This window comes from Geotrypetes seraphini, chromosome 9 (assembly GCF_902459505.1).
Source record: "Geotrypetes seraphini chromosome 9, aGeoSer1.1, whole genome shotgun sequence".
Classification (NCBI taxonomy): Eukaryota; Metazoa; Chordata; class Amphibia; order Gymnophiona; family Dermophiidae; genus Geotrypetes; species Geotrypetes seraphini.
The window spans coordinates 59,743,877-59,769,878 of record NC_047092.1 but is presented as its reverse complement, the minus strand read 5'-3'; the positions used below and the strand labels follow the sequence as shown (position 1 = coordinate 59,769,878).

General features: G+C 41.5%; 1 protein-coding gene across 4 annotated transcripts in view; it reads right to left on the bottom strand.

Moving 5' to 3' along the window:
* Nucleotides 1-26,002, bottom strand: part of PNPLA8 (patatin like phospholipase domain containing 8) — a 163,541-nt gene that overhangs the window by 110,661 nt on the left and 26,878 nt on the right. For all 4 annotated transcript variants that reach the window (XM_033959135.1, XM_033959132.1, XM_033959133.1 and 1 more), the window contains 3 exons: nucleotides 20,177-20,328; nucleotides 16,457-16,551; nucleotides 6,068-6,239 (listed from right to left, as the gene is read on the bottom strand). In XM_033959135.1, coding sequence (XP_033815026.1) covers nucleotides 6,068-6,239; nucleotides 16,457-16,551; nucleotides 20,177-20,328 — 419 coding nt within the window. The remainder of the gene's footprint in view (nucleotides 1-6,067; nucleotides 6,240-16,456; nucleotides 16,552-20,176; nucleotides 20,329-26,002) is intronic.

Sequence of the window (26,002 nt, the reverse complement as noted above, 5' to 3'; positions counted from 1 at the left end):
AATATTCTGGCACAAGTGTCAAACCTTAAAAAAAGGAAGCAATAGTGAACATTGGAAAATAATAATTAATAAAAATAGTACACATTTAGGGCTCCTTTTACAAAGGTGCTCTAGTATTTTTAGCATACACACCGGATTAGCGTATGCTATCTGAAAAACTACCGCCTGCTTAAAAGGCGGTAGCGGCTACCTGCGCGGCAATTTAGCGCACGCTATTCCGCGCATTAAGGTGCTAACACATCTTTGTGAAAGGAGCCCTTAATTTTCCCCACCATCAAATTTATGTCTCGCCCACCCCACCCAGCTACTTTTTCATGCCACCCGGCTGGAAAAAATTTCTGGGGAGAACACTGTATTCTATTGCCTTCAAGCTCAAAATCTTCATCATTTTTCGTGTTCATGATCAGTTGTAATCCCATGTTATGACTGTCAGCTTTGACTTTTCTCAGTAGATACAGCATGTCTTCTTTGCTGCTGGTGATGAGCGTTGTATCATCTGCATTGCGTATGCTGTTTATATTTCGGTCACCATCTTTGAAACCAACACACTCTTCTTCCAAATTTGCTTTTCTGAACATGGTTTCACCGTACAGGTTGAACAGATTACACACAATGAAAATAGATAGATATACATTTATACTGATTAATCCATTACTGGCCCAGAGAGACTCGTGGATGTACTATATGGTTTCAAACCTAAGGTTTCATATTTAAATTTCCTATTAAACTAAATCTAGACATTTGCAGCTAAAAGCTCACACAGGCCAGTTCCTTGAGGTGGGGAAAAATCAATACAAAGTGGCAACTTTCTGGAAATGGGGGGAAAAAAACTTTTGCTAAGAACCTCTACTGAGTCAGAGTATTCTTAAGAACTTCTACAACTATAAGAGTTGGATATTACCTTTATTCTGCTAATAACTACTAACGGCTGGTGCTGAGAAGTTGTTCCATATTTTCTCTTCATCATCCAAGTTTAAGTAAGCTATTTGGTTAGAATTTGCAACTTGTGGCTTGAACCAACTTGATGGATGAAAGGAAAGCATAGATTGAGTGAATCTGCAGTGCCTTTCGGCCTCCCAGCTTAATGGTCTTAGCCTTGACTTCGTAGAACAGTCCTAAAAACAGAGTAACCCGTCCTGATGCTCACCAGGCAAGAAAGGGTTACACTATGAACTCCAGAAGGAAGCTCTCTTTGGAACAATAGAGATGTTGAGATTGCTCCAGGTACAAAACAAATTGTTAGCACACTAGGGATAGAGAAAGTATATGCATATAATGAACCACAGAAGGGCAATATAATCAAATCCATGACTTTTTACCCCTTTAGCAGCGAGTCTATGAGATTTCTCCCATATTCTCTGGTATAGGACAATATTCATTCTTGTCAACTTATGTTTAAAATTAACCCTTTTGAAGACATTGCCTAAGAAGGACACACATTTAGAAGACAATTTACAAATTGGTGATAAAGGTAAATAGTCATTTACATGCATAAACTGGCAATCTAAAAACTGCTCTCCTTCAATGTGGCTAACATAAGCAATTTTAGTTACTTAGAGGGGAATTTTACAACAGGTCATGTAGGTGAAGCCAAATAAGCACCTATTTTGAGATTTTATAAAGATATGCTGTCTGCGTTTTTATAAAATTCTAGCACAAAACCTGCCATGGTCTGCGAGGCCAATTGGGAGCCACTAGGACTATCAAGCCAGGATGGATCACAAACCTGCGAATGACTCGACTGAGCATGGGCCATGGAGAAACAAGTACAAGAACACGTTCTCTGGCAATGGTTGGACTAACATTTTCAACCCCTTGCTTCAAACTTGGATCTTTGGCTATATAAATGAGCATCTTGGCGTTCACCACCAAAGCCATCAGATGCATCTCTGGAGGGCCCCATCACCGAACTATGGTGTTGAACGCCTGTGGAGACAGAGACCATTTCTCTGTGTCAATAGTTTGTCGACTGAGAAAGTTGGCCTGCGCATTTTCCACTCCTGCCATGTGCGCAGCCAAGAGAGCTTGCAAGTGAAGCTCTGCCCACTGGTAGAGAAGTTGAATTTCTCGATGCAACAGGATACTTATGATGCCTCCTTGCCTGTTGACATATGCTACCGCTGTCACATTGTTAAAGAAGACTCTGACTGCCTTGCCCTCAAGAGACCTCTCCAGTGCCTGAAGTACTAAATGAATGGCTCTTCCAGGCAATTTATGGACCACTTCTGCTGAGCCGGAGTCCAATGACACTGGACTGGGTATCTGTTGCAGTGACCTTCACAACTATAAAGGCTGGTTTTAGCCATATCACCCAGGAGGAGATGCGAAGAGACATGCCCATGGAAAGGGCAACTGGCCTCAGCCACCACCTCAGGCTGCAGGTAGCCAGGGGAGCGGCTGTTGTAGCGAGGCCGACTGAGGGGACCAGCAAGAGAGAAGAGAGTCTTGGAGAGGTCTCGTGTACGCTCTGGCCCAAAGAACCACCTCTGTTGTTGCCGCTATTGACCCCAGAATCTGCAGATAATGCCATGCCATGGGAACTGGTCTCTGTAGTAGCTCCAAAATCTGCTTCTGGAGCTGCAGTTTGCATGGCTCTGGAAGAAACACTTGACCCAAGGCCATGTCAAACAAGACTCCCAGGTACTCCAGGTTCCGAGTTGGTTTCAGCTGACTCTTTTCATAGTTGACTGTTCAGCCCAAGCTCTGGGAGGAGTTGTACCACTCTCGAAACCGCCAGCTCGCTTTCCTCCTTGAACAGAGATCTGATAAGCTAATCATCCAAATATGGGTGCACCTGAATCCTAGCCTTAAGGAGGTATGCTGCTACCACCACCATCACCCTTGGTAAAGGTTAAGGTGCCATGGCCAGTCTGAAGGGGAGCGCGGAAAACTGAAAATGCTGATTCAGCATATGAAATCATAAGTACCTCCTGTGAGCCAGGAAAAAAGGAATGTGAAGATTGGCCTCCATCAGATCATATCAAGGGAGACAAGAAATTCCACCGGAGTCACTGCCACTATGACCAATCGAACAGTCTCTATATGGAAGTGTGATAAAAAATTTTTAAAAAAAACTTCTGAGCAACTTGCTTGCAGAAAAGAAACTGAGAGTGCAGAAGCAGGTCCCTGGAAAGGAGATGGAGTTGGAAAACATGACTGACAGTTTTCTTCAAGCAACTTGCTGGTTCAGATACAAGACCCTAGCATTCAGGACCTAACATTAAGGACCACCAGACACATTGAACTTGGAATACTTTACCCCACATGTAAAACCTTTTATAGAATTGTTTAACTGCATGTGTGCGTAAATACTTGCATGGAAAATGAATGCTTACTGTTACCTGATCCGAATGCAAATATTTCCTATGCATAAAGTTTGGGTAAGTAGGAGTAGAGGGAATGTATATGTATTTCATAAAAATACATGAACACGTATGTAAAGCAGAAATACACATTTACATAAACTTCAGAGGAGATATAAATGTGTGCATTGGTGTACTATTGAAGCTGGTTCTGGGTGCTTATTTTACAAAAGAACATAGGCAATTTTATAAAATATGCTTAAAGTAGGCACTATGATTGGACTTAGGCATTATATTATAAAATCAGGTCCAGTATGGAAGCCTGTACCTATTTTTCACTGAGCAGTTTTCAACCAAACTATTTACTCAAGTAAAAGGCTTTAAAACTTATTATGTATTTGGTTTTTGATGTCCAAGAATGCCTTTTCATTTAAAAACTCAAAACAGCAGCTGTGTCAGTATCATGATTTCTCAATACAATTAATTCTAAGACTTAGGTCACAGATCTCAGTTCTTTACTACCCATTTTAATAGTTTCTCTTTCTTTGAATACTTGCAGCCATCCAGAAGTCACAAGGGCCATTACAACTGTGGCAGGAAACTCCAGCTTTTGAGATTCTAAAGCAAGCCTAGTTTGTATGATATCCATTACACAATAAATATGCACAAGGTTAGGTTCTTACCTTGATAATCTTCTTTCTAGCAGAAGGATACAGTAATCTGGATGATAGGTTAATATCCAATACTCGTGAGATTCTGGAGAATGCATCCAAAGCATTCTTCAACTCCGCTTCCTTGTTCCTGGGCACTGCCTCTCCTCTTCAGTTCATACCAAAGCAGTTGGCAAACCTTAAACAGGAGAAATAACAAGGAGGGCACGTGAAACTTTCTGACCAAATCAAAGTCATTCTGCTCTGCGACTAGAATAACAATGAAAATATAGCATATAGATGAAAATGAACACCCCACCTATCTAAGTGCAATCCTCACTAACATTTGTACAGTTCCCATATGCTTCTCAGCTATCGAGTCATCTTCTTACACAGCCATATCACATCTTATCACTAGTTAATTTCTAATTACTTGGCTGCTCAAAGACATGTATCTGAAAACACATAAGCATGTCTAAGATCTGAAACAGGTGTACACGGAATCTGATAAGGCGGGCTGTCCAGACAACTAGTACCCTTCTAGTAGAAAGAAGATTATCGAGATAAGAACCTAATCTTTCCTTCTAGTGCAAAGGATATATCAGTCTGGACGACAGGGACATAACAAAGCAGTCCCCAGAACCTAGGGCGGGGCAGAAATTACTGCTTCCAGGACTGTAGCCCCAAAAGAGGCATCTTTTCTTGCTGCCACATCCACTCTGTAAAACTTACGGCCTCTTTTACAAAGCCGCACTAACAGCTGCCGTGCGGCAACAGCCCCGAAGCCCTTTAAATCTCTATGGGCTTTGGGGCCATTAGCATAGCGCAGCCACTAGCGCAGCTTTGTAAAAGAGGCCGTTAGTAAAAGAATGGAGTGAGGACCATGTAGCTGTCCTATAGATCTCCTCGGGCGGCACCATCCGAGACTCTGCCCACAAAGAAGCCACCTCTTGTGGAATGGGCTTTCAATGCAACCAGTGGCTGTTTACCACAGCTAACGTACACCAAAATAATGCAAATCCACCTGGAGATAATTTTGGAGGCTATCCTTCCCAGATGGCTCAAGTTTGTTAAGACAAAGAGAATATCAGATAGACAAAATTTGTTTTGTCACCTCACTTCTGAACATCCAGCAATGCTAGAGCCTTATGTCTCTTTTTGACAGAATCTGGAACGCAGGTAGTCAAATTTCCTAATTGATATGAAATGCAGAAACCACCTTTGACAAAAAGGATAAACTGGGTGTAAAGATACTCTCTTCTCCATAAATATGAGGAAAGGCTCTCTGCAAGAGTGCCTGAATTTCTGACACTCTTTCCACCAAAGCAATGACCACCAGGAAAGCTGTCTTGATGGTAAGATTTATCAGGGATGCCTGTTGTAAAGGGTTCTTATGGGGCTTTGCTAAGGGCTTGAAACACAATGTTAAGACTCCACCTAGGAAAAGGCTGTCTTTTGGGAGGATGTAAATGTAATGCACCTTTAAGAAACCTGGCTATATCATGATGTGAGGCTAGAGATCGAATCTGCAACCTCTCCCAGGCAGAACTGCCCCAGAAAAACTAAGGACTTCTTGGAAACCAGCAAGTCTCAAAAATCAGACAAAAATACCCCCAAATAGAAATAAATCAGTAGCAGAGCAGAACAAAAACACTTTCTCAACTTTCTTGAAGGAAAAACTGGAGAGGAGGGGCTATGCTCAGGAACAAGGAATCGGCATTAAAGAATGCTTTGGATGCCTTCTCCAGAATCTTGTGAGTATGGGATATTAACCTATCATCCAGACTTCTATACCCTTTGCACTAGAAATATCATGGACATGCTGAGAACCACTTAGATACCACTAACGCTCATGCCGGAATAAGGGGAGGGAGGGGGGCGGAGAAGAAAATAAAATAAAAAAAGCATTGGATGAACATAACTTTCTTACTAAAATTATATGGCATGCAAACTATAAGAGAGATGAAAATATAAAGGCAACTTTGTTTTTGTTTTCTAATTTTACCAATGCAGATTCATAGACTTACCACCAATCCATTAAGTGGTTGTAAAAAACCATACCAAGACAATCACAACACCAAATCTCAGATTAATAAAAGCAGTGTTTCAACTTACTTGAGCATCTTTTCCCAGGTTTCACTGTCATAAAAAGCATGGCTCCAGCCCATTTTGACTGTTCCAACAATGACATTTTGCTTAAATATATCCGATGATAATTTCCAGTAGAGTTCTTCACATTCACTTATTGGCATACGAAATAATCCCAACATAAATGCTATTATAGCTCCTAGATGATAAAGACATTCCAGTATTTACTACCTAACAGATTTAGTTTTTGCCTGTATTAACTAACCAGAAGGCTCATTCTGTCTACCTTGCAATTAATAATCACTGCTCATTACTTATCTATATCCTTGACCATGTTTGGTCAAGGATTCATATATTCTAAAGGAAAATTAGATTCTTAACTCAATAATAATCTTTCTTGTAATATGTGTGTCATTCTAGACAAGTGGGTAGTGAATTCAAACCTGCATGTTTGCAGAAGGTATCAATCACAGTTTTCAACTCCTTCTCCTTCCCTCAATGCAGTATGCTGCTCCCTTCAATTTGTACCAAAGCAGATGACAGCCCTCATGACAGAATATAAGAAAGAGGGGTGTGGGGATGCTCTGCAAGAAGTACCTCATATACTAAACTCAATTTATGAACCAGCAATGTAAAAACAACCAGAACATTAACAAATTATGGAGCTCGTAAATTCCTCAACGTGACTTACCGTATTTTCGCTCCATAAGACGCACCCTAGATTTAGAGGAGGAAAACAAGAAAAAGACCCATTCTGAACCAAAATTCTCCCTGCCAGGCTCTGTACTCTGTCCCCCTTCTGGTGGTCTAGTGGTAGGCAGGGACAGGGCAGGGAGGCAGGTATAGTGGCAGGCAGGGCCCACCACCCCGAGGCAAGCAAGCAAGCAGGGCCCCAGAAAGTGTATAATCTTTCTTCTCTTCTTCATTATCCATGTGTACCATTTCCTCCCCTTCCATTAAGTATCACATCTCTATATCTTTATTCCTCCCCTTTCCAGCATTATTTCATGTCCCTGTCCCTATGCTCCCTCCTCCTTCAGCATTTCTTTGCTCTGTCTCTTTGCTACCCCATGTTAAGCTTCATCTCTTTCCACCTGTACTCTTCACCCCACCCCAAGGAAGGCAGGCAGGACACCCCACCCCCTGAGGCAAGCCGACAAGCAGGGTCCCCCATACCCCTCTGACCTCTCCCCATACCTTATAGTTCCTACGGCGCAGCTTGACGGGCCCGTTCCTCCATGTCCCACCCCAACGCAAAGGGAGTCAGAGGAGCAGCAGTGGAGGCAGCTGAGGCCCAGATATGCCACCCAGCACTGCCTTGGGGGAAGGGAGGGAGGCGAGTGGGAGGCTGGAACCAGCAGCCGCTGCTACTGTTAATTTAGCCGCTCACTCTCATCAGGGCCATACCGACTCCCAACAGCTGCCAGTTCGGCTGCTGCTCGCACCCGGACCATAGGGAGTGTGTGGGAAACAGGACTTGCTGTCTCTAGCGGCAGAGCAGCGCGCAAGGCTGCCTGCCTAGTCGGCTGACGCAGCTGCCTCCTCTTCCCTTATGTAGTGGCAGAGTGGCACACAAGGCTGCCTACCTGGTCCCGCGCCACTTCCCGCGAGAACCGAAGCGGCGCGGAACTAAACAGGTAGCCTTGTGCACTGCTCTGCTGTTACAGAAGGGAAGAGGAGGCAGCCACATCAGCCAACCAGGCAGGCAGCCTTGTGCACCGCTCTGCCACTAGAGAGGTAGCCGCGGCCAGCGAGGGAGGGCACCAAAATTAGAATAAGGTAACCAAGGGGGGGGGGGGTGGTTTGGGTATTCGCTCCATAGGACGCACCCTTTTTCCACCCACTTTTTTGGGTGGAAAAAGTGCATCTTATGGAGCAAAAAATACAGTATTTTTTTTGTTTTTGTTTGTTTTTAACACAATTAAAAAAGTGCTTGTATCCCTTACATCAGACTGGTCAGAAACATTTCAGGCTAGAAGCTGTCATTTCTGTCCGAGACAGTATTCCTTATGCAGATGAGTCATAGAAATTACAGGACAGGGCTCCAGAATGACATACCAATATACGATAAAGAAGTTTACTGAGGTAAGAATCTAATCTTTCTTTCTAGTGCAATAGGTGTGTCATTATGGCCAGGTGGAACATACCAAAGCAGTCCCTGGAGCCTGCCTGCAATACTGAGGACCCAAATGCTGCATTCGATCTCACCGCTACTTCCACTCTGTAGAACTTTGTAAGCTCATGTGGAGCCTTGGTCATTCCTGTAGAACAATGTTAAGGTTTCAAGATGGAGCAGGCTGGCAAAAAGGCAGATGCAATCTGAGTGCCCCATTCAGAAACCTGGCTACATCTGGGCAAGACATCATTCCCTCGGGCTCTGAAACACGAAATACCAGCCACTTGCACTCTAAGAGAACTGACTGCCAGTCCATTTTCAAGTCCCGCTTGGAGAAAAGCTAGCACAATCGAGACCAGAGCTCATAGCCGTTCTACCTATTCTTTAATACATCAGCGCAAAACATCTCCCAGGCCTTAGCATAATCCGAGGCTGTGATAGTTTCTTGGCAGCAAGGAGGGTAGCAATAAGCACATTCGAATATCCTAAGCGCTCTAACTGCACACGCTCAAGAGCCATGCCGTAAGACCAAAGTGTTCCGGCTCTTCTAAGAGAAACCAAAAAACACTGTGGAGTGACTATGTTCCTGAAATGGACTTTATTGAAAGTTCAAAAGTTCCAAAACTCTACTTAAACAATCCACATGAAAGTAAAATAATCCACATAAAAACCTTAAGGACCTATTCCACTGAGAGCATAGGACCCAACACAGTCCGTATTTCGACAAGACAATCTTCTTCAGGGGTCCTATAAATCAGTGTTTTTCAACCGCTGTTCCGCGGCACACTAGTGTGCCGCGAGATGTTGCCTGGTGTGCCGCAGGGCCGCCATCAGGGCAGTACTACCAGTCCTGCATTCAGGGGCCCGGAGCTGACAGGGGGCCCGAGGCAGGGGCGCCAATAGCTCTCCAAGGCAAAGTGAGTCGATCACCCAGGACTCACTTTGTCTTGGCGATCTAATCTATCGAGCCGATAAGTCTTCTTCTCCCCGACGTCAATTCTGCAGTCGGAGAGGAAGTTCGGGCCAGCCAATCGCTGCCTGGCTGGGCGGAACTTCCTCTCCGATTGCAGAATTGACGTCAGGGAGAGCATGCGTCGGCGTCGGCTTTGGGGCCTGTTATCCATTGGTGGGTCCTGTTCCCCGATGGCAGTGGCAGTGGCTTGGGGAACGGCAGGGAGAAAGAAAGAAAGGGGGCAGGCAGGGAAACAGAAGGAAAGAAGAGAAACAGAAAAAAAGAAAGAAAGGTCAGGGAGAGAGGAAGAAAAAGTTGGGGGAGGAATGAGGTGTGGAGGAGAGAAAGCATACAGGCTGATAGAAGGGAAGAAAGATTGGATGCACAGTCAGAAGAAGAAAGTGCAACCAGAAATCACCAGACAAGGTAGGAAAAATGATTTTATTTTAAATTTAGCAAAGTGGAGGCAGTATTACCACAGTTTTCAAAGGAATTTGCCCAAATAACTTAATAGTTAACTGGGTAGATTCCCAGAGATGAAAACTTCCCTTCACTTACTATGCACAGTTCTGAATTTATATCTGCTGTCTATATTTTACAATATGGTCACCTTTTACTAAACCGCAATAGTGGTTTTTAGCGCAGGGAGCCTATGAGCGTCAAGAGCAGCGCTGGGCATTCAGCGCAGCTCCCTGCGCTAAAAACTGCTATTGTGGTTTAATAAAAAGGATGGAGGGTATATTTGTCTATTTTTGTATGCTATAAAAACCAAATACAGAGAGAGACTGAGAGCTGTTGACGAAGAGCTACGTGTGTGTCTTTCTTCGATTCCAGCCAGAAAATCAGCTTTGTGTTCAGCCAAACAGGCCCAGGTTTCGCACTGAATAAAGTATTTTATAATTTTTCACTATTCTGTTTACTTAATATTTCATAATAAAGTAATTATAAAATACTTTCTTTGTGTTTATTTGATTCCTATTCAAAAGAATAACTTTATATATAGTCAATATAGGCACAGAGTTAAATTTTTTAACATTTTCTAATGGTGGTGTGCCTCGTGATTTTTTTCATGAAACAAGTGTGCCTTTGCCCAAAAAAGGTTGAAAAACACTGCTATAAATGATAGGGTTACATTTGAATAATATATAGACAAATAAGGACAGTCTCTGTGTTGTTGAATCTAAGGATGCAAGTAGCATCATGCATAAGAGTGATATGGTGCAAAAGTAAAAGCGTGAAAAAGTGACTGGTGAGATCTGAGAGTAAATGTGACCAAGCTTATAAAAGTAAAGATGATGGATAAGAGTGAAGGTGATGAGAAAAATGATGGTGATGAAAATATGCTCCAATGAAATGTTTACATATAAAGAAAATCAAGTTTCAAGTTTATTTAAAATTTTTTATACCACTCAATCACAGAGGGTAACTCCAATGAGATGTGTATGGTGACCATATATGAAATATATAGTTACCGTTATGTGAAAATCATAAAAACACAATGGTGTAAAAAAAAGAAAGAAGAGAATAATCACTATACAGAACAAAATACATACCCTGAAAGTCCTACAGCAGTAGATACATGGAATAACTAGTCAATTCAAAAGAAACGCAATTAAAATTTGAATTATCAAAAACACATAAGGAACACCCAAAGCCCTAGAAAAGTACACAGTGTATTAAATAGATGTACTAGAATTAAAAACTCATATGTTATGGTCTATCTAAAACAGGGCTGCCCAAGTCCGGTCCTCGAGATCTACTGGCAGGCCAGGTTTTCAGGATCTCCACAATGAACATGCATGAGAGAGATATGCATACCAAGAAGGTAGTGCAGGCAAATCTCTCTCATGCATATTCATTGTGGATATCCTGAAAACCTGGCCTGCCAGTAGATCTCGAGGACCGGACTTGGGCAGCCCTGATCTAAAAGAACTCATATCTAAGAGGAAAAATAGAAGTAACAAATATATTCTTATGTTACCAAAAAATGGGTAAAGCATGTCAAATGGGAGACATATTACTAAATCAAACTGACCAAACTATACATACAATAGGAAATAAAATTATGTGTTTGCCAAATATGTAACTGAAAAACTAACCAAGCTCTGCTTTAAGAAAAAACAAAAGTATATCATCAATGCAACTAAAAACTTGAAATATCACTGCATAACAAAAAAAACACACACAAGAGGAAGTGAGGCATGAATAAATAAATATATGATACTTGAAAAGAAAGAGAAATTAAGTAAAAACAGTGCGAGATCAATCATATATGTGCCAACATGATTTCAACAGAATGAGAAATGGGAAGCAAGAAAAGCAAGACAAAGGCAAATTGTATAGCAGAACTCAGAACCATCGCGGACTGAAAAATGAGAGAGTGGAGAAAATAATAATCAATAATTATAAATAAACAAGGGTCAATTTCTTTGTTTTGCCAGTTCTTCTAAGGCCACTAACCCCTGAATCAGTAGCTCTGGATGAAATGGGAACCGGAGATACGTGTTTCTCTGAAGTGGAATCAGATCTACATACCAAGGCCTCCGCGGCCAATCAAGGACTATCAGGACAACTATTCCTGGGTGATTTGCAATCCTGCATATTACTCGGCCTTTCAAGGGTCATGGTGGAAACACATACAAGAGTTCCCTTTCTGGCCAGGGTTGAACCAAGGCATCCAGGCAAGCGCTTCTTGGCTCGCATCTGCGACTGAAAAAACCTCTACTTTCTTGTTCTCTGCCCTGACCATCAAATCAAAGGTTGGGAGGCCCCATCGATGCACAGCGCTTCAGAAGGCCTCTAGAAACAATGCCTACTCTCCTGGATGCAGTGCCTGTCTGCTGAGAAAACTGGCTTTGCAAAGTTTCTCACCTTAAAAACTGCCAAAAATTCAGTTTGCTGACCCTCCCTGATTTTCCCATTGACTGTAACAGTCTGTATACTGCAAAGGTGTCTCAGCCTGCTTCAGGTCTTGTGTGAAGCTGGAGAAGGATACTGCTAACAAAAATCAGCCTCCCATGCTGAAATCAAGTTTCAAGTTTAATAAAAATTTGATATACCGCCTATCATATTTCTAAGCAGTTTTACATTAGAAAATAATTTTAAAAAGAGTGACAAACATAAGACTAGCAGGACTAACTGGGACAAAAGGGCTGGAGGTAGAAAATCTTAAAATAGTAAAGCAACCCAAGAAGGGACAATACAGGAGGAGGGGGACTCTCATCTGAGAGTCAGAGCAAGGAGGACTCGTAACGATTAGACAGAAAATGTTTTAAAGATTAAAGGCGTCTTTGAAGTTTTCCTTTAAATTTTTCTAGAGAGTTTTCATTGCGTAATTCGGTGAGAAACGAATTCTATAGGGTCGGGGCAGTGACTGCAAAATTTGATGTATGTGTGGTGCTCAAGATGCGGAGTGAGGGAACGGTAAGAAGGTTTTGTGACTGGGATCTGGACTATTCTGAACGGAGTATATGTAATTAGAATATTATTTAGGAAATCTGATTGGTTGTTATGAATCACTTTGAATGTTAAGAGTGTGATTTTATAGGTTATTCTATATGGTATGGGGAGCCAGTGTGCTTTTATTAGAAGTGGTATAATGTGATCATATTTTTTAGCCTTGATAATTTTTATTGCAGTGTTTTGTATGATTTGTAGACATCTGATCTCATTCTGTGTTATTCCTTTGTATAATGAGTTACAGTAGTCCAAACAGGAGATTACCAGGGAATATATATGTTCAAAGCAGAGGAATCAGTTGAAGTGAGACTAGACTGGACCTCTACCCCCAGTGAAACATGCACACGAAGGGGGGAGAAGACACATAGCCATCACCCTGAAAAGTCTCCCAAAAGAACCACTGGGAGGTGCCAAATCTGCCTGTGCTCAAGCTCCTGAAAAAAATCAAGGCGCAAACTAGCTTTGAGGGGGAATGGTCCCTGAGCTTCAAAATTGTTAAGCAGGCTGGCTAACAGGTACCACAGAGTTACCCCAGAAATACTTGGAACTCTATAATAGAGAATGACACGGTGAAAAAATTGGTCCCCGTCACCGCCCCGTCTCACCATCCTCTGCACCGCCCCGTCACCGCCATTCCCTTCACCGCCCCGTCACCGCCACTGCCACCCCATTCACCGCCCCGTCACCACCACTGCAACCCCATTCACCGCCCCGTCACCGTCACCGCTGCATATATAAAAGCCTCAAACGGGTACGATTTTAAATACTTTTCTTTATTTACGTATAAAGGAAACATTCTTTAAAACTTTAAAACTTAGTTAAATATTAGTTAATAACTATACAAAAACAAACACGACATGTACTTTTAATGCTTACAATGTTAGCCTACATGGTAAGTAGACGCGGCCGCTGTACCTAATCGCGGCAAAGATCTCCCTGCCGTGATTAGCATAGTGACCGCGGCTACGGCTGCAAGTCTCCCCTCCCCCAGCGATCACGGCAGGAGGGCACCCAACCCCTCCTGTAGACCCCCCCAACGGCCCTCCCGACAATCGCAGCAGAAGGGTACCCAACCCCTCCTGCCGGTCCTCCCAATGGCCTCCCCTAAGATCGCCGGCAGGAGGGTACCCAACCCCTCCTGCTGGAGCCCCCCCGACGATCGCAGCAGGAGGATATCCAACCCCTCCTGCCAGCTCCCCAACAGCCCCCCTATGATCACTGGTAGGAGGGTGCCCAACCCCTCCTGCCGGCCCCCCCAACGGCCCCCTATATCGCCAATAGGAGGGTACCCAACCCCTCCTGCCGGTCCTCCCAATGGCCTCCCCTAAGATCGCCGGCAGGAGGGTACCCAACCCCTCCTGCTGGAGCCCCCCCGACGATCGCAGCAGGAGGATATCCAACCCCTCCTGCCAGCTCCCCAACAGCCCCCCTATGATCACTGTTAGGAGGGTGCCCAACCCCTCCTGCCGGCCCCCCCAACGGCCCCCTATATCGCCAATAGGAGGGTACCCAACCCCTCCTGCTGGACCCCCCCCCAACGAACCCTCCCACCCCGGAACCCCCTTAGTCTTACTTTCCAAGTTGGACCGGACGGCTCCTCACACGTATGGCCAGCAGGCTTGCCTCCGTCCAAATGAGGCGGGCCCGCCCCTACCCTGCCCAACCCACAGGATCCTAAGGCCTGATTGGTCTAGGCACCTAAAGCCACTCCCGCTATAGGAGGGGCCTTAGGTGCTTGGGCCAATCAGGCCCTAGGATCCTGTGGGTTAGGCAGGGGAGGGGAGGAGTGGGCCCGCCTCATTTGGACGGAGGCAGGCCTGCTGGCCAGACGAGGAGCTGTCCGGTCCAACTTGGAAAGTAAGACTAAGGGGGTTCCGGGGTGGGAGGGTTCGTTGGGGGGGGGTCCAGCAGGAGGGGTTGGGCACCCTCCTATTGGCGATATAGGGGGCCGTTGGGGGGGCCGGCAGGAGGGGTTGGGCACCCTCCTACCAGCGATCATCGGGGGGGCTGTTGGGGTAGGCAGGAGGGGATGGGTACCCTCCTGCCGCGATCGTTGGGGAGGGCTGGTTCTGTTGGCATGAAGAGCTGAGCACCTTCCTGCCGGCGATCGTCGGGGGGGGGGGGGGGGCGGGTTCTATTGGCAGGAAGGGTTGATCTGACAAATGAGGAGCCAGTATATTGGGGGGCGGAGTCAATGCGGCAACGTGCAAGTTGGATCGAGAGTTGGAGGAGACAGACAACATGGCGGAGACATCAAACACCCGGTCACGAACACGGTGAAACACAGGTAAATAGCGGTTCCTAGAAGGGGGTACATTGGCCTGCGGGGACAAATCTTTTCACCGTTTTTGCGGGCGGTGAAAACTTTTGTCCCCGTGTCTGCGGCGATTTGGCTTTGGAGTCTCCATAACCTGCAGCCAAACCGCAGCCACGCCGCAGCTGCCTGCGGGGATCGCTCCCCGTGTCATTCTCTACTCTATAACACTGAAATCCTCCAAATTTGAAGAAAAATTTATTTATTTATTCAAAAAATTTCTATACCATTTAAAACTAAACAGTTTACATAAATTTATATACATAATTTTAAAACAAAAACATAATAAAATAAACATACAAACAATCCTCAGAAATCATGTCTACAAAATAATACTATAGCTTGCATAGTAAAGGATCATGAATAATTCATCAACTCTGCCAGAGAGGAAAATTATTGGCTAGGCTAGAGAAAGGCATCTACAAATAATTGCGTCTTAAGTAGTTTTCTAAACATGCCCTTTTCATGGCAGTTTCGTATCTGACCCACCAAGGAGATCCATATCTTAACTCCTGCACAAAAAAAATTATTTTACCAGTCTCAATAAGCCTTGGATTCACAGTCGTCTTCAGTAAAGCTAGATTCTCAGAGCGCAATGATCTCTTTTTTTTGGTGTATAGCTAAACAAAGCAGATCAGACACACACCTTACAGCAAGTCTTCAGAAGGAAAAACTGAAGGGGCAGTATTCTGCACTGAGGAAGGAGGAGTTGTTGAAAACTGTGATCAATACCTTCTGCAAAGCATGCGGGTTTGGATTCACTACCCACATGTCCAGAATGACATCAGAAATATGTTTTTGAGGATGGCAATTTAGTAAACCATTACTAAAGCTTCTTCCCCCAATCTTCTCTGAAAAAAATCCTCCCAAAAGATAAACTATCTTCTGTAGTCATTCAAGACCAGAAAACACAGAAGAGTGACACTTCATCTTGAATTGTAGACAGTACAAAAAAAAAAAAGCAAGGAGGATGTCAATTCAACCAATAAAAAAGTTCTTTATTCATATATGTGGTCCCAACAAGGATCCTAGTTTCAGCATTATCCAAACATCTTCCTCAGAGGACACTTGCGAAGCAATTCATTAAATATGCTGAGCAACGAAGTCGCGGGCAGTAGCAGGCAGACGCTTCAAGAAGTTGAATTGACGTCCTCCTTGCCTTTTTTTTTTTTTTTTTTTTGGACTATCATTCAAGACCAAACATGAAATATGATTTGACACTTGAATTCATTTATATGCCTCTTAAATTCACTTAAAACAGAAACAAAAAAATGAAGATTTTACAAAGACGCCGTTACAAATTAAAAGAATGTGGAGATTGCTTCAAAATATATTTAACTACCATTTTATCCATTTACTTTGTTGTAGTGCCATCTACTGTACATTTGTCCACATTCAGCCAATATAAAATGACTGAAAAACTTCTGCTTCATAATATAAATTCCTTTCCACTCCCTACCCCACTAAGATATTTCACCTTCGTTAAAGCATTATTTCAACTTACCCAACCAAAAGAATTGGCCAAGTTTTAATAGAGACTACCATACAGATATATGCAACCTACATATTATTTACCTGTGCTAACACCACAGATATAATCGAAAAGTTGATATACAGGTTTTCCAGTAAGTTCTTCGAATTTCTTCAGAATCTGAAGAGCTAATACTCCTCTGCAACAAATAAGAGAAAACAGAAAAAACACAATAACAATTTCTGGAATTCATGAGTCCTTGTATTTAAATTAACTCTGTTTAAACAACGATCATACAGCACAATTTGATTTTTGAAATTTACAAAGAATATTGCAACATACAATCTATTAAGGGGCCCTTTTATTAAAGGGCATTAAGCACTTACCCCCAAATTGATGCTAACTGACAGTAATTTAAAGTTACACATACATCTTGGAAAGTGTGATTCTACTATATAAAAAGTATGCACACATTTGAAAAGGCAGCAAGGCCAGGGGTGGGTTGAGGGCATTCCTAAAAGTTATACACATTGATATAGAATATACCTCATCTGCGCACAATTTAGGTGCAAGCATTTAGGCCTTGTTTAGCTAGCCTAAATGGATGCACTTAAATGTTATGCGAAGTACAAGTGCTTAGCACAATTCTATAAAAGATAAATACACTTTGTAGAATCTTGCTAAGCCCCATTCTAGTCAGCAATGATTTTTGGGGGCACTTTATATAGAATCAGGTCCTTAGAGGCTGATTCTTTAAAGGGCGCCTAACTTAATTGGCAAAATGCTATTAACATTGGTTAAAAAATTTTTTTTTTATTGTGCAACAGGCGCCTATCCTATTCTATAAAAGATAGGTGCTTATTACAATGCACTTAGTGGTGCTTGGCGCCTAAGTGGGCATTTCTATGGGTGGAGTTAAGACGCCACTAACTGTTAATCTCCAAAAACGTAGGCACCTGAAATGTAGGACTTTAAAACCCCCGCCTAGATTTTAGGTGCCTAAGTTTTTAAATAGGTGCCACTAGCTGCAATTCTGTAAACAGCGCCTAAGCGTGATTAACAGATGGCCGGCACCTTTTCTCTTAGGTGCTATTTATAGAATCAGCCTCTTAATGCGCAATTAACAGTTAGAAACAGACTTCATGTTAAGGGGTTTTTCAGTAGTTTGCCTGTTTCTATGCTTTAAAATCATATTTACTGAAATTTTCTTAAAATTTTGGTCAGGGGGCATGACATGGATCAAGAATACTCAAGGAAGCATTAGACAGAACACAGTATGTGTAATGCATTAGCTATGCATTAATGCAAAATTAACAAGACACACTTAGCGTCTCTTAAATAGGAACACAGTATCTGGCTGCATTAACTATGGCCAGATATTGTGCACTAATGGCCACTTTAATACAGGCCAAGCATTAGAGAACACTGTTCCTGCTCTCCTAGCTGTTACATTTAATTTGCAGTATATTTTTGCATGTTAACTACAGTAACTAAATTCAAAAGCTTAATTATGCCCGAGTGAAAAGTTATATGTTCTATTTGCTTTAAAACATACTGCTTTGCAAACTTTGTATTTTTTTCAAACGGTAAAACAGCCAATATGTATTTATGCATTCCACCCCACTCAGGATTCTGTAGACTTCTATCATATGAGGATCAACTGAAAAGATTCTGGCCTGCCCAAGAAAGAGCAAGATTAGCATCACAGTTCTATAGGAAAATTGAGCAGTTGGAGAATTTTAATAGGAATCTTATTTACACCTATAGAATTTTCCAAAATCTGCTTTTTCTACACCACTGATATGATTAAAAGATACCTGACAGAGAATTTGAAATTTTCTTCTGAACATTTGCCACCAATAAATAGAATTTATTATATACCCAGAAATTTAGAAAAATCATCTGGCAATCAACCTGTTAATTTGCAATCAATTGATCTGAATAATATACACTTCTCCCTCGGTATTCGCAGGGGATAGGGGTAGAGCCGGATCGCGAATGAAGAAAAACTGCAAATATCTTCTCGTTCGGCTCTGACCCACCCCCGCCTCCCTCCCGGCATCCCGGCCTTACCTGCTGGTCTAGCAGGCTTTCGGGGCAGGAGCAATCTTCCTACAATCCTGCCCCGTGCAGATCACCAATAGGAAATGACTGCCTTGCGTTCCCGTAGTCTCTCGAGACTATGGCAGGAGCTCACGGCAGCCATTTCCTATTGGCGATCTACACGGGGCAGGAGCGTAGGAAGATCGCTCCTGCCCCGAAAGCCTGCTAGAGCACCAGGTAAGGCCGGGATGCCGAGAGGAAGGCGGGAGAAAGGCAGGAATGTGATAAAATATGGGTTCCCCCCAAAAAAAAAAATTAAAAATAAAAAAAATCACGAATTTGTGAAACCGCGAGTGTGGAAACAGTGAATGGGGAGGGGGAAGTGTAACTGGTATATTAGAGAGCTCCCAGGAAGAAATAGAATACCGAGGAACATTGATAATCTCACTTGTTTTTGAACAAGATTTGAACGCCATAATGAAAGCTTTTCTTCGATCTTCACAAAATTTTTTTGGGGGACAAAAAATGTGGATTTATCCCAATGTAACAAAATCTACTCAGGATCATAGAAAGATGTTTCTGGCTATGCAAGATGAAGTATTAAAAAATGGTAGCTACCCTCTTACTAAATTACCCCTGTAAATGTCTCCTGAGATATGTTGGGACTAAATATGTGTTTTTTGCTTCAGGTCAGCTTCAACATTTTTTGGACACAAAGAATGTTTAATTTAAATTACAGGATAAGGGCTTTAAGAGAATTTTAGCCAGAAATACATTAAAAGCCTTTTCTTTAGTGTTTATTCATTTGTTAAAATAGAGCTCTCCTTGTCTCATTAATCTACTTGTTTCTCATGGGGTGCTAAAGGCGGACTAAGGAGGAGCTTAAAAAGATATGTGTTTAAATGAAAATGGGGATTTCTTTTTTTTTCTTCCAAAAATTTGTTTTCAGGTTTTCCTTTGAAACTTGTTTATATTGATGCTCTGATTTACTTAACAAGTGGATTCCTGTAAATTTGGTTTAAAATGCATAAATAAAAAGATTTGCAGAAGCACCTTGAGGGACTAATTTACTAAAGTTTCTTTACCCACAGGTACAAAATAAGAAAAGAGCCTAATCAGTTTCTAAAATGAGCTATTGCTGATCTGTGAAGGGATTCCCATTCACCTTCGCCCCCCACCAAAGAAAAAAAGTGACTGGGAACAATGTTGGAGGAGTGGAGAAGGAGAAGTGAGAGAGGTTTCAGTTGCTGGTTCCTAGGTTTTTGGGCTGGCTCTTTGATTTAATGAAAATTTGCCAAAGCCTGACCTAAGGTACTGCACCAGAAATGAAGGGGAAAGAGAAGGGATTATGGATTTCTCTCATGTCTTTTCCAGAAGTAGCTTAAGGTAAATTACATTCCAATACAGTAGGGCAGATTACAGGGATATTATAATCCTAATCTGCATCATATTCAATGAGGTAAATTTTAAGGGAGCATGGTCACTGGTTTTAATTAATCTCACCAACACTAACCATTTAATAACTAAATGCCATTGACTAGATAAACACTGGATTTTGAGCTGCCTCTGTCCCACCCTTAACCGACCACTAATTTTACAGACATTATCTAGTTGTTTAACAATTTAAATGAACCAACTTTTTTAAATCTATGGTTAAGTTATAGGCTTGTAGCCCACCACCAAATTGCTTTGAAGATTAGCCTATATTTGACTAGGATTTTAACACCTGCATATAATTTTTACCAGATTAGTTAGAAAATCTCTATTTTTCCTGTTCTTACCTTGTTCCACCACCATCAAGAGAAAGAAGTCGAATCCCACGACCTTTTACAGGATCTGTATATCCAATTAGAGCCAGGGCTTCTCTGATAGCAGCCTGAAGCTCGTCATCATTTGTTTGCTTCAGTGTTAGTAAGTATGGGATAGCTTTTTCCTAAATTAAACAAGATAAAACACATGCTGCTAAAATATAATACTTACAATATACTTAAAAACATACTTAACAAAACTGAGAAAACTTAACCATTATGATTTATCAAAGAGCATCAAATGACCAAAGTCAAAGACCTTTACTGATTTCAAGACAACATGAGGTATTAACTAACAAACCATTTTTAAAAATGCTTGATATGCTTTAACTTCACTGAAATCTCTACAAAGAGAGCACCCCTAAATAGATATAGCAAGACAGCAAATATTAGGGATGAGACAATGGACTTCCAATAAAAAAACATAAATGAATGAAACTGGGGCCCAGAAGTAAAATAACAGTCTGATACAAGATTCAACATAGAGCCATGTTTCGGCGGCAACCCACCTACTGCAGGACTTGTGTAATTTATTTACTTACAAACAAATGGACATGTAAATATATTCATAAAAATCAATAAGAGGGCAATAACTTGCAAATTGGAGAAAATATTTCTTCACTCAAGATGTAATTAAACTCTGGAATTTGCTGCTGAAGAATGTGGTGAAATTAGTTAGTTTAACAGGGTTTAAAAAAGGTTTGGCTAATTTCCTTTATTGAGATGGCTTGGGGAAATCCACCACCTATTCCTAGGATAAGCAGCATAAAATATGTTTCACTACTCGGGATCTAGCTAGGTACTTGAGACCTGGATTGGCCACCGTTGGAAACAGGATACTGGGCTTGACGGACTTTCGGTCTGTCCCAGTATGGCAATTCTTATGTTCTTTATGATGTGATTTAGAAAAATACATATAACAGTACAATAAAATGGCTGTCCCAGTTGTCAGCCTGTGCTTACAATTCCTGAGACTCAAGGGCAATAACCTGTAGGTTTAGAAGTGAGCTGCCAACTGCAAGCTATGACGATCCCCAGTAGGCCTCATTGGCTCTCATTCAGAAAAACAAATCTTAAGTTTTCAGTTTCAGCCAAAACCAGGTGATAAATTTCAGCTGCAATTTTGATTTCTTCCAAAATGGTTAGTTTCAGTAGCATTTTTGGCTGAAATATTTGGGGGGACCCTGAGTTTCGGCTGGCATCTTTCAGATGCCGGCATGGTTAAAAGGTAAAGTGAAGTGAAAGAGGCTATTAGAGCCAAAAATACATCCTTTAAAGAATGGAAAAATGATCCAAATGAAGAAAATCTATTGACGTCTCTTAGGGTTGTTAATACAAGACGGCAATTCATTTTTTCAGTCACTGCACCTCAATCTTGGAATTCTCTCCCTATTTACTTAAGGGAAGAACGTAATCTGGAGAAATTTAAGAGTAATCTAAAAACTTTTCTTTTTAAGGATGCTTTTGATAATTAGTTAACAATCTGCTGGTTAAAAATTCTTATTTTATTGTGTTATTTTTGTTTTCCCTGCCTTTCGTTTTTACCCTGATTGTCTTACTTTTCTTTAAGGAATTTGTATTTCATCCTCTGTTTTCCTTGTGTTTACTGTTTGTTAAGTATGTCTTTTAGTCTGTTTGGATGTAAAATTGTTAACGTACTGTATTGTTTCCCAAAGATTGTAATTTTTTTAAAATGTTCATCGCTTAGAAATGTGATTAAGCGATTAATCAAAGATTTTATTAAACTTGAAACTTGAAAATAAGAAGAGAAAAAGCACTGGCAAGTTACCTGTCTTTATCAATGCTTTGCATCTAAGAAATAATATGAAGAGAAACTTGCAAAAGAGACAAAAACTCATAACAATTTTTTTAGGTACATCAGAAGCAGAAAATAGGAGAGGGAATCCGTGGGACCACTGGATGATCAAGGAGCAAAAGGGGTGCTCAGGGAGGATAAGGCCATAGCGGAGAGACTGAATAAATTGTTTGCTTTGGTTTTTACGGAAGAAGACATGAGATCTACCTGAACCAGAAATGGTATTCAAGGGTGATGATGTGGAAGAACTGAAAGAGAACTCGTTGAATCTTGAAGATGTACTAAGCCAAATCGACAAGTTAAAAGTGATAAATCACCTGGATCAGACGGTATACATCCCAGGGTACTAAAAGAACTCAAACATGAAATTGGTGACCTGCTATTAGTGATCTGTAACCTGTCGCTAAAATCATCTGTAGTACCTGAAGATTGGAGGGTGGCCAATGTTACGCCGATTTTTAAAAAGGGATCCAGGGGAGATCTGGGAAATTACAGTGCTGGGTAAAATGGTGGAAACAATTTAAAAAAAATAAAAGTGTGGCACACGTAGGCAAACATGATTTAATGAGACAGGGTAAGCATGGGTTCAGCCAAGGGATATCTTGCATCACCAATTTGCTTAACTAGTTTGAAAGTGTGAATAAACATGTGGATAAAGGTGAGACAGTTGATGTAGTGTATCTAGATTTTCAGAAAGATTTTGATAAAGTTCCTCATGAGAGGCTCCTGAGAAAATTAAAGAGTCATGGGATAGTTCAATTGTGGATTAGGAATTGGTTATCAGATAGAAAACAGAGGGTAGGGTGAAATGGTCATTTTTCTCAATGGAGGAGAGTAAACAGTGGAATGCCGCAGGGGTCTGTACTGGGATCGGTGCTATTTAACTTATTTATAAATGATCTGGAATTTGGAACGACAAGTGAGGTGATTAAATTTGCAGATGACACTAAACTGTTCAAAGTTGTTAAAACGCATGTGGATTGTAAAAAATTGCAGGCAGACCCTAGGAAATTGGAAGACTGGGCATCCAATTGGCAGATGAAATGTAATGTGGACAAGTGCAAAGTGATGCACATTGGGAAGAATAACCTGATACTAGGGTCTATCTTGGAGCTTAGCACCCAAGAAAAGGATCTGGGTGTCATCGTAGACAATACTATGAAACCTTCCACCTAATGTCTGCCGGCGGCCAAAAAAGCAAACAGGATGCTAGGAATTATTTTAAAAAGGGATGGTTAACAAGACTAAGAATGTTTTAATGCCCCTGTATCACCCCATAGTGCAACCTCATCTAGAGTATTGTGTTTCTGGTCTCTTTATCTGGAATATTGTATTTCTGGTCTCCTTATCTCAAGAAAGATATAGCAGCACTAGAAAAGGTTAAAAGAAGAGCAACCAAGATGATAAAAGGAGTGGAACTCCTTTCGTATGACGAAAGACTAAAAAGGTTAGGGCTCTTCAGCTTGGAAGAAACAGCTGAGGGGAGATATGATTGAATGAAGTCTACAAAATCTACAAAATGAATCTACAAAGTCTACAAAGTCTACAAAATGAAGTCTACAAAATCCTGAGTGGAGTAGAACGGGTACAAGTGGATCGATTTTTCACTCCGTCAAAAATTACAAAGACTAGGAGACACTCGAAGTTATTGGAAAATACTTTTAAAACCAATAGGAGGAAATATTTTTTCACTCAGAGAATAGTTAAGCTCTGGAACGCATTGCCAGAGGTTGTAGTAAGAGTAGATAGTGTACCTGGTTTTAAGGATCAATTTCACTTTTTGGTGGGTAAATGTATGTACCACATATAAGTATGAAAGGATGATGGCGGAATATTTGGGGACTAGTAAATCCTTTAATGATGTATGGAGTCCATTGACTAATTTTATTGCATTATAATAAGGGTCACATTTCTTTCATTACCATTAGATTTCTTAGACATCCAGGGAGGGTGGGTGGGTGGGGGGAGGAAAATGTATTTTGAATAGTTAAATCATTTATTTATAATTTGTAATCACATAATATATATTATTATATTAAGAATGAAGATGAGGATGGGAGAAAATGACTGTTTAATGTAATAATTGTATAGTTAATAGTGAGTTTTGTGCAGTTTTCTGATTTACTATTTGTATTGCACTATCAAAGTTTGAAAATCAATAAAGATTTAAAAAAAAAAAAAAATAAAAAAGGTTTGGACAATTTTCTGGAGAAAAAAGATCATAGTCATTACCTCTCTATGGATGTTTCTTTTTCAATCAAAAATCTTGCAAACTGATTAGGATAGAAGTAAATATATCTTATAGAATTCAATGTTATTACACATTTACAGGGAAACTGGAGGATGTAGTTGTGTGGACCTAGCCACATCTAAATGACTGGGTAAAACTTGATACATCTAGACAGGGATCTCAAAGTCCCTCCTTGAGGGCTGCAATCCAGTCGGGTTTTCAGGATTTCCCCAAGGAAATATGCATTGAAAGCAGTGAATGCACATAGATCTCATGCACATTCATTGGGGAAATCCTGAAAACCCGACTGGATTGCGGCCCTCGAGGAGGGACTTTGAGACCCCTGATCTAGAAAGACCTGAACTCTGCAGCTTAAAGAGATGTTCTTCTATTCCAGAAGAAAAGCTTCAAAACCCAGTCTCAATCTGGTTCCAATAAAAACTTAGCTATAAGTGTAGCTGGTATAATATCAATATCTCTTTGTCTTTATTTAAAATGTATTTCTGTCCTTTTCCATCTTGTATCGGTATGTTAATGTTTGTCAGTGAGTTTTGATTGTTTGTAATATTAATTGTAATTTGTTTTTAACTTGTCCTTTTTATTTTGGTAAGGCGGTATATCAAATTTTTAAATAAACCTGAAACCTAAACCTGATCCTCTTTCTCCAAAAGCTGTGTAACATTTAAGTATAAGAAGAATGCTCAACATCCATAGCCTCCATTTGTCCTCCCACTCACTTTACAAATGGAGGAATAAAATAAACTCTAGGCGGAGGAGGACAAAATTGCTCAGGGATCTTCAGAGCTTAAAAAGAATATTGTTTCAAAGTTAATACTACTGAAACATAGAAATAGACGGCAGATAAGGGCCACGGCCCATCTAGTCTGCCCACCCTAATGACCCTCCCCTACCTTTACTTAGCGAATAGAACCCACGTGTCGATCCCATTTGGCCTTAAAATCAGGCACGCTGCTGGCCTCAATCACCTGCAGTGGAAGACTATTCCAACGATCAACCACCCTTTCAGTGAAAAAGAATTTCCTGGTGTCACCTCGTAGTTTCCCGCCTCTGATTTTCCACGGATGCCCTCTTGTTGCCGTGGGTCCCTTGAAAAAGAAGATATCTTCTTCCGCTTCGATGCGGCCCGTGAGATACTTGAACGTCTCGATCATATCCCCCCTCTCTCTGCGCTCCTCGAGCGAGTATAGCTGCAGTTTGTCTAACTGTTCTTCGTACGGAAGATTTTTGAGTCCCGAGACCATCCGGGTGGCCATTCTATGAACCGACTCCAATCTCAGCACATCTTTGCGATAATGTGGCCTCCAGAATTGCACACAGTATTCCAGGTGGGGCCTCACCATGGATCTATACAATGGCATAATAACTTCCGGCTTACGGCTGACGAAACCCCTGCATATGCAACCTAGGATCTGTCTTGCCTTGGATGAGGCCTGCTCCACCTGACTGGCAGCCTTCATGTCCTCACTGACGATCACCCCCAAGTCTCGTTCTGCTACTGTTCTTGTTAGGATCTCACCATTAAGGGTATAAGTCTTGTATGGATTATGGTTGCCTAGGTGCATGACTTTGCATTTTTTGGCATTGAAGCTAAGTTGCCAGGTCCTAGACCAGCGCTCCAGTAGGAGTAGGTCGTGCATCATGTTGTCGGGCATTGAATCTTCGTCCGTTGTGCATTTGCCCACTACATTACTTAGTTTGGCGTCATCAGCGAATAATGCTATTTTACCTCGAA